This window comes from Notolepis coatsorum, assembly GCF_963971535.1.
Source record: "Notolepis coatsorum genome assembly, chromosome: 5".
Taxonomy (NCBI): Eukaryota; Metazoa; Chordata; class Actinopteri; order Aulopiformes; family Paralepididae; genus Notolepis; species Notolepis coatsorum.
In genome coordinates this window covers 101094720-101104442 of record NC_140169.1, presented here as the reverse complement: position 1 = coordinate 101104442, position 9723 = coordinate 101094720, and the positions used below count along the sequence as shown (strand labels likewise).

The following is a 9723-nucleotide window of genomic DNA, read 5'->3' as shown; positions in this document are numbered from 1 at the left end:
GGTGGGTAATGCATCAGGCAGACAGATTTCTGACCCAGAAGTAAAATGCAAAAGGCCTACGTTGGGAAAGTCTGGGAAATGTTTGATACACAAGTTGCCAAGTTTGCAATGTTATGCCCTTTGACCAGTACCACTATTGGTTAGTTCAATTTCACATTAAAAGTGGAAAGATCTCATTATTTTTGGTGGGAGTGCAGTAGAAAATATCAATTTGCCACAAGTAGTGGCCTAAAGTCATAGTTTCTCTATTTCCAATTATTTACTTTGTTATTGGGTAAATGTTTCTCATGAGCGAGAAGGTTGGATGAAAAATGTCACAAATATAATTTCTCATGATTCTCCTTAGCGGACTTAACTGTCCTAGTGAGCTCTATGAAAGCTTCCTCAAGCCCTTTGGATAGTATACCATCATCCTTGCTTAAGGAAGCTATTATAGTTCTGTCTGCCCTTCCCTGGTCCATATTATAAATGGCTCCATTAACTCTGGCTCTGTGCCAAGATGGCAGTTGTTCACTGGACCCCTCCCTCCCAAATTACTACAGGCCCATATCAAAGCTGCCGTAAAAAACTTTTTTTAGCATAACATATATAGTATCAATCAGGTTTTTAGAAGAAAATCACTCTACAGAATCTGCTCTCCTCAGGGTCTCTAACGACATCATGATGACATCTGACTCGGGCAAATGCACAGTCCTGGTTCTGTTGGATCTTAGTGCAGCCTTTGATACGGTAGAAGACCACCACATCATGTTGGATAGGCTCACGGCGTGGGTGGGCATCTCAGGGACTGCCCTACAGTGTTTCGCCTCGTACCTCAGTGAGAAGTTTCTCTGTGGGTCCGATGGTTCTCCCCTACAATGTGGTCTGCCTCGGGTTTGTTTTGGCCCCAATTTTATTTGCCCTTTATATGCTCCCCTTAGGACTTTTTTAAATGTTAGGGTGTTTCATATCATTGCTACGCAGATGATATCTAGCTTTATTTTTTTTTTAAACCCCAACAACATAAGAGAAGATTGGCATCCTGCAGGAGTCTGTCTGCCATTGAGGAGTGGATGTCCAGTAGCTTCCTCCAGCTTAATGCGGAAGACAGACATTTTTATTATAGCTGTGGAAAAAAATTGCCTCTAGGGTAACGTTCATGCAAATATTAAAAATGTTGGCATAACATTTGACCAGTCAATGTTCAAGTGGCCCCTAGGCTCTGGGATGAGCTCCCCCATGTCTTGAGAGCCTCCCCATCAGTGGCCCCTAGGCTCTGGAATGAGCTCCCCAGGTCTTGAGAGCCTCCCCCTCTGTGGCCCCTAGGCTCTGGAATGAGCTCCCCAGGTCTTGAGAGCCTCCCCCTCTGTGGCCCCTAGGCTCTGGAATGAGCTCCCCATGTCTTGAGAGCCTCTCCATCAGTGGCCCCTAGGCTCTGGAATGAGCTCCCCATGTCTTGAGAGCCTCTCCATCAGTGGCCCCTAGGCTCTGGAATGAGCTCCCCCATGTCTTGAGAGCCTCCCCCTCTGTGGCCCCTAGGCTCTGGAATGAGCTCCCCAGGTCTTGAGAGCCTCCCCATCAGTAGCCCCTAGGCTCTGGAATGAGCTCCCCATGTCTTTAGAGCCTCCCCATCAGTGGCCCCTAGGCTCTGGAATGAGCTCCCCAGGTCTTGAGAGCCTCCCCATCAGTGGCCCCTAGGCTCTGGAATGAGCTCCCCATGTCTTGAGAGCCTCCCCATCAGTGGCCCCTAGGCTCTGGAATGAGCTCTCCATGTTCAGGAGACTCAGACATATACAAAAGTATATTGGATCATATCTCCAGCACAGCCGTAGCTACAACCACTTGCATCAAGGCTCATCAACATTCCTTAATTGTATCCCCCGCGCTCTCCCATGAGGTCCATGCAACGCGGAATTGCAGTGGTCTATTGAGATCGCTTTAAGTTTAGAATGTTAAAACCTACATTTACACCTTAAGCTGTAGTACATTGTAAGTTCACTCAACATGGAACCACACCAGTTGATTAATCAGATGTATGTACAGAGTTGTAATATTAATATGTACAGTGATGGGTATAAAGACGGTATAGTAGTAGTAATACTGGCCAGCAGCATAACTAGTAGGAGTAGGTAATGGATATGTATAGATATAGTATCTACAGATATGCTAAAGGTTTATGTGTGTAATATATATACAGCATTATTGTATATGTCATCATTCATAGTGAAGACAGTGGCCGCTTGTCACTCCCCAAATGTATTGACAAGCGTCACGATGCACCCACTTAAGATATTCCTTACTCGGTTAACAAAGTTGTGGATGTTGATAAAAGGTTCAATGTCCAAGCTGCTTCTGATGTAGTTTGCAGAGTTTATTGTCCAAAGGAAAGATGATGGTTAACAGGACAGTTGTTCAGCAGTGATCAGTTCCAACAGTGAAAACTGGTATGAAAGCGTGACTCCATGGCAGGTGCATAAATTGCACTGATCAGCAGAGCCTCTTATAGTAGAGGTGGTGTGCCCCCTAGTGTTCAAACTCAAATGCAACACCATAAATAATACAACTTCTAATATGTCTGTTTTGGCTTCTACACATGGTTATATATTAGGTGTATAAGTAGGTATATTCAGACAGATGTGGATATATACATATATGTGGTAAATGATGTGGTATATTCAGCACTTTTGTACATGCCATTATACATATGGATTGAGTATATGGGTTAGCTATAGTATGAGGTGGGTAGTTAAGATGACCATGATTACAGTGTAGGGCATTTGTGTGAAAGCAGTAGGTAGGTATAAATTGAGTATGGGCAACAGAGTTCAGAGTCATACAGTGGGTAACGGAGCCTTGGGTGAAGGCAATGGAGTCGATTTATATGGGGGGGGGGGGCTGTCAACGTGGCACAGTAGTTCAGGGAGATTACTGCTGAGGGAAAGAAGCTGGAGGGGAGGACGACAAACGGTCCATGATTGGGATGAGGTGTCCTTGACAATGTTTTGTGCCTTCCACAGACCGTTTGTGATGAATAGACTCGATAGTAGGGATTGATGTACCGGTGATGCGTTGGGCAGTTTTCGCCACCCTCTGCAGTGCTTTCCAGTCTGAGGCAGTGCAGTTGCCTTACCAGACTGTGATGCAGTTGGTGAGGATGCTTTCTATGGCACTAAAAGTTCACCAGAATCTGAGGAGACGGTGGACTTTCCTCGGTCTCCTCGGGAAGAAGAGGCGCTGGTTGAAGGAATTCTTGAGACTGACTTGAAGTTGAAGGAGGTTATGGTTTCTTGTGTTTTGATTGTTCTAGATGACTGACCGTATAGTAGTTGCAGCGGTCAGACTCTCTATGTTGCCCACCAGGTATGGGGAGAGAAGCGCTCCTTTCTGTGTGTCGCTGGTGGATGCTGGTCGCCGTAGAGATGGGGAGTTTTCTCGCCGCATCCAGCATGCCGTGGAGCGGGCCGGATCGGATGTCATATCGGAAGAGTCCTCGGATGAGGATGAGGATGGAGACACTACCACCACCACCAACACCACCACCAGCAGTAGCAGCAGCAGCCTATTGGCTCCTTGTCCTGCTTCAGACCCGCCCACCAACCTAGAGCCCAAAACCATACCCACAGTTAGCAACCCCAACAGTGTCTATCAGGTACACAATACTTACCCTACCAAGTACAGCAGGAGTTGATGTGACTATTGTGATTCTCTCTCCCCCCAGGGGACTTTGATTGTGATTCTCTCTCCTTCAGATGGGGATATTTTTTTTATTGTGATTCTTTCTCACTCGGATAGGTGACTGTGAATGTTTTCTCTCCCCCAGATAGGTGACTTTAATCCAGCTCTGTCTCAGATCTGGCTGACTCACCCAAAGAGGAAAGGCTTGGCTGGGGATGGATTTACATCTCATAACATTCTGCCTGGAGGTCAGCAAGGTAAGTCAAAGGACAGAGTATTTTAAGGGTTGACGAGTATCCAACACATCCATTATAATCTGGAGGGCAGTGTCTTAATGGGACCTATAGTGGATACATGAGGACTGTCTTAATGGAACCTATAGTAGGATACATGAGGACTGTCTTAATGGGACCTATAGTAGGATACATGAGGACTGTCTTAATGGGACCTATAGTAGGATACATGAGGACTGTCTTAATGGGACCTATAGTAGGATACATGAGGACTGTCTTAATGGGACCTATAGTAGGATACATGAGGACTGTCTTAATGGGACCTATAGTAGGATACATGAGGACTGTCTTAATGGGACCTATAGTGGATACATGAGAACTGTCTTAATGGAACCTATAGTAGGATACATGGAGGACTGTCTTAATGGAACCTATAGTAGGATACATGGAGGACTGTCTTAATGGAACCTATTGTTGGGGATACATTGGAGACGTCAAGGACTCTAATCTCAAATTATGAATATCGGCTTATTTTACTGCCATGTGGTGGAGCTATTAAACCACTAATTTCACGAAGTGCTTCAATAATGCCTAGCTATTAGGGCTGGGTTAAAAAAAATCTATTCTGATATATCTTCATTTGATTGATTCATAAATCACCATGATCGATTAAAAAAATAAAGGAATATATATATATATACAGTATATATTTTTAATTTAGTTGTTATGCCAATTCCCTTCCTGGTCGTTGCACGCATTTCCCCACTGTCTGTCTGTCGGGAGGGTGTAGACCTAACCTCGTTCCCAGCTTTATCTGATTGATTGATTGAAAACTTTATTAACAGATTGCAGAATGGGTACAGTACAGTACAGCTCAATACACACAATTGTTAAGGGGATGCAGACCAGAGAAAGACTTTCGTCTTGTTTACATCAGGGTCCCCCATTTTCAATTCATCAGGACATATATGACATACATGACATACAGATAGTCAGTACTGCTACATCTATACATTTATGACATACCAGATTTGCAAATACAGTACTGTTTGTGATACAGAAGGAGTCAGGAAAAGGGAGTATATACATTTGATGTAGAAACTGTACATTGGAGGAGGTTGGGTGGGGGGGGGTTGGGTACACTGGGATATTGACAACCATACTGGGTAATCTACATTGGAGGTGGTTGGGGGGGGGGGGGCACACAATGTATAAACAAGCAAAACTGTACATTGAGGGGGGGGGGGGGGGGGAGACACTGTACAAACAAACAAAATTGTACATTGGACTATTGACAAAACCATACTAGGTAAATTACTGTACATTGGAGGGGGTTGGGTTAGGATATTTACAGGGGCCAGTGTTGAATTGCAGTCTCCCGTAGGTGTCCCTTGAGAGAGGTTTTGAAAGTGGGTAGTGATCCACATTCCTTTACAGCTTTGGGTAGGGCGTTCCACATTGATGTGACATAATTGCGAAACGTGTTTAGTCCCTTATTTGAGCCGAATCTGGGTTTAACATGATTTGTGGAGCTCCCTCTGGTGTTGTGATCGTGGTATTCACTGACCTTTGGGAAGTATTTTGACATGTACATGGGTACCTTGGTCGTGTAGTGTATCTTGTAGACCAGGCCCATTGCAAGTTGCTGTACTGTCGTACTCTATCTCGAGAGATAAAGCCTGGTAAAGCACTACGGCCGAAAGTGGGAATCAGGTAGGAAGTCCCGCCCCTGAAATCACGACACGGTGCTCATGAAAATGTATCCCCCCCCAGAAACAACCTCGTTATCGCCTCCCTCGACAGGCTGACAGACCTGCTTGTTGTTTGTTTCGCTGGGGACTATAAACGGATCAGGGGGTGCCCGGAAACCGGAAAGCCTCTAGCCGGTATTTCTGTATTTCCGATTCACATTTTAGGAGGCATAGCTTTACCAGCCTAGTGTAGACCAGTGGGCGGCAATTAAGTTTGGCCTCGGGATAAGAATTTTCCATTGGTTCTCCCAGCCCACATGACCATTTCTAGCGTTTCCATTGGCTATAGTAACAGACATGGATAATGATTGTGGAAATACAACAAATCTACAAAACCACTTACTGAGATCACCCAGACGTGACATATGCAAAAGCCAATGTTCCAATAAAAAGTACATTCATGTAACTGCTTGAGATTAAATTCTTAATGTAAACATTGATGATTTTACAATGCAACATGTTAGAGGGTTTCTTGAATCGGAAACCGAATAGAATTGGGACCTTGTGAATCGGAATCGATTGCTTTGGGAAATCGGTGGAGATACCCAGCCCTACTACTAGCTATGTTTCATTGATCACTGCAAGCATAATTTCCCATGTTCATCTCATATCTGATCCAGATCATATTGATCTCATGAACTTGTTTACATCTCCTTAACAGTCTGACCCCTCCTTCTTGTTCTGCTCCTAGGGTGTCAAAAATACCATCGACCCACCCTGTCCTTCAGCGGACCACGGGTTGACCGGTATCACTGGGTCAGTAAGACCCGCTCATAACAGAACCAGCTGTCTCTCTACAGGCTCTGGTCACTAGGCACTTTACCCAACAAACGTGAAAACAAACGACTATTCTAAATGTTGAGGTCTTCCTTCAAACCATGAGCCAATGACTGAAAAGTTGGCATCTGTGATGTCTCAAAGATTCTAGAAGTTGCTTGCTGGACAATCCAATTCTAGAGCCCATTGATATAATAATTGACTGTTAAACCATTAGAACTGTCTTGGAGACTTGGGACAGTTTTAATTTTTAAATTAAAGGAGTAAATTAACTATTTGTGAAATGATTTAAATGATTTATGTAATGGTGTTCAAAAGCATGATTTTGTTGTTGTTTTTTTACGTTAAAACCATATACTTTTAATAAAATGTTTTGTGTTTTAACTTTTTTTGTGTAACATGTGAATAAAGTAATGTAATGGTGAAGCATTAAGAACCTGGTCATTTCCGTATTTTGTCATTGTTCTGTGGTTTTGGTTCTGTTTGTGTGTGTGTATGGTTAATGTCTGATGTGAACACTAGTTAGAACTTGTAGCAGCAGCTGCCACAGCAAACATGGCATCCAATGGCCAAATGTTGAAGATGTATTTGGTTGAAGTGAATTTCTTTTACAGTAAAGTCCTCAGTCCTAAACCCTCAAATCAAGTGAAGTCATTACACATTTGTATGAAATTTGGACATGTAATACACAAGATGTCAGGCTATGGACCCAGGTTGTTTATTCAGCCATAATTTTTTTTTGGAAATACTACTTCTGGACTAACTAGTAACTACTACAGAAAAACAACTCAAGTTCAGACCAGTGGTGTTGCGTTGGTAAAATAACAGGGGAAGCCAAAAAAAAATTATTAAAAAAAAAATTATTAAATTATTATTTTTTAAGTCGAGCAGTCACCATGTACACTACAGTATGGCTCGGCGGCCAGTCAAACTTTCTTTATTTATATAACAGATTGCAGAATGGGTACAATACAGTACGGCTCAATACACACAATTGTATAAGGGGATGCAGACCAGAGAAAGACGTTTGTCTTGTTTACATCAGGGTCATTAATACTGCTGGAGCATTGGTTCATTTTTGGTCCGATTTTTCCTTGCACCATTTTCCTTTTCTAAGCATTTTCGGGGCTACATGTGAATGAGTAAAAGTTGCGGGACGCCCAGATGTTTCCACGATAGAAAGCTCTCATGGATCCCATAATAGGCTCACTTAATACAGCGTTTTCAAAATCGCGTGACATTTTCAGGGTCGTGAGCAAACCTTTTCCCCATCGTTTTCGATGATGGAAGTGATTTAGGAAAAGCTTCGGCACGCCGAGAGGTACCCGTGGATTTAATCTCGTGCAGTGAGCATAGTGAGTCTGACAGTGTGTTGGAGAGAGTGAGAAGGAGAAGAGGGAGACATTAAAAAAAAAAAAACACAGATGCACAGATGAAAAAGAATGTAAACTATATATATATTTTTTTTATCATATTTCATATTTGATATTAATTCATATTTTGATGGGGAGGCCTGGCTTCCATAAGGATTCGCCACTGGTTCAGACCTGTTACTCTTATTTCATTAGCACTAGAAGTGAAATTTCTTTCAAAAGAGACTAGGCTCATGCATGTGCTATAAGTATAAAGTATAGTATTTTGGTTTGCAAAAGAAGTATGCAGTCCTCAAGTTCAAGTAAAAAAAATTGCCACTTTTGGGGGCGCCTGTTGAGAGGTTAAAGAGTGAATTCCTGCAGGGGGGGGGGGGGGGGGGGTCATTATCTTTGAAAATATTAAACCAACTTAAAGAGAGAAATGAAAAAAATATCAAACGAGAGGGAAGAAACGAGTCAAAATGTCCGATATAAAAAATTAAGAGGAACGGGAGAGACCAGCAAACAAACCTTTTAATTTAAAAGGGAAAAAGGTTGCATGGTCGCCTTCTACAATTTTATTGCATTGTACTATTTTACTCTGTCTATTGCTTTTTATTACAGGTTCAAAACTGTCGGGTTTTAAACTGTGTGGGTATCAAACAAGAGACTGTCAGGCTTTAAAACTGTGTAGGATCCAGGCCTAGAACTGCGCCCTGAGAGAGCGAACTGCGCCCTGAGAGGGAGGTTCGAAGGGTCAAAGTGGGTATCAAACAGGAGGGAAGACTGTGGGTATCAAACGGAGAAGGTAAAGATGACTTTAGAGAGAATAGGGAGGCACATTCTGTCAGACCATATATGGGAAGTTTGATTGATTGTAGCCATGCCCCTTTTGAGATGATTTATGACCCCCTAAGTCCCGCCCCCTTCTCTGATTGGTCGAGGATTCAAGGAGACGAGACTTCCGGTTTCGGAGGGGAGGGACATCCGGTTTCGGAAGAAGAGTTATAGGGGGATGGACTTCCGGTTTCAGATTTTTTTTTCACTTTTTTTCAGAAATAAAAGTTTCAGAATAAAGTTTCAGAATAAGTGTGTGTGTGGGGGGGGAATTAAGAAAAATACAATGTGTATGTGTGTGTGTGTGTGTAGAGGATTTAAGAATATTTCAGAAAATGGATTCTTGGAGAATGGTTTCTTCCAAGTGGCATGCATGGATGTGTTTGTTTAAGCAGAAAAGGCCCAAGTGGCATGCATCTCCCCCGCTGTTTCTGTCTCCCTCTCAGTAGACTGAATATCTCTCCCTCTCTGTCACATTCAGAAACACTAGACTGTTTCTCAGGTCAAGTAGTAGTCTGACCAGTTTGTTTTGTGATGTTTGTAATTTTGTTTTAAGCGCCTTTGAGGTGCTTTGGTACCATGAGGTGCACGCATAGTCATAGTACCCTTGAATGAGTGCTCCTGCCAGAGTCTTCAGGGTATTCTTGTTTACCAGAGAGGAGATCCGGTACAAGAAACTAGTTCGTTGGTTGACTTTTTTTTATTACATTGGATGCCATTTTGTCACAGGAAAGATTTGCCTCTAGGATGGAACCCAGGTAGGTAATTTCGTCTTTCCTTGTGACAATATTGTCACCCACTGTAACTGAGAAGCCGTCGGTCTTGCTGAGTTTGTTATTTGAACCGAAGAGAATGGACTCTGTTTTGCCCATGTGTAGTTAGTAGATAGTTTGATATCAGCGAGCCATATGCAGATTTTGCCTAGTTCCGAGCTGAGGGTTTTTTCAACCTGCAACTTGTTCTTGTCAGAGACCAGCAGGGCTGAGTCGTCCACAAACAGGAACAAGTTGCAGTCACAGGCTGACGACATGTCATTTGCATAAATTAGGAAGGTTAGTTAGGCAATGGTCAGATTATGTTACAGCTACCCCTTCCATTGTGTGAACAAAAAATATGCTA

General features: G+C 43.0%; 1 protein-coding gene across 1 annotated transcript in view; it reads left to right on the top strand.

Moving 5' to 3' along the window:
• Positions 1-6415, top strand: part of btg4 (B-cell translocation gene 4) — a gene marked incomplete at both ends in the record, with an annotated part of 7412 nt that extends 997 nt beyond the window's left edge. Inside the window, 4 exons of the mRNA XM_084314200.1 lie at position 1; positions 3340-3628; positions 3800-3911; positions 6330-6415. The exon at position 1 is cut by the window's left edge and continues 137 nt beyond it. Coding sequence (XP_084170326.1) covers position 1; positions 3340-3628; positions 3800-3911; positions 6330-6415 — 488 coding nt within the window. The remainder of the gene's footprint in view (positions 2-3339; positions 3629-3799; positions 3912-6329) is intronic.
• Positions 6416-9723: the final 3308 nt, after the last annotated feature.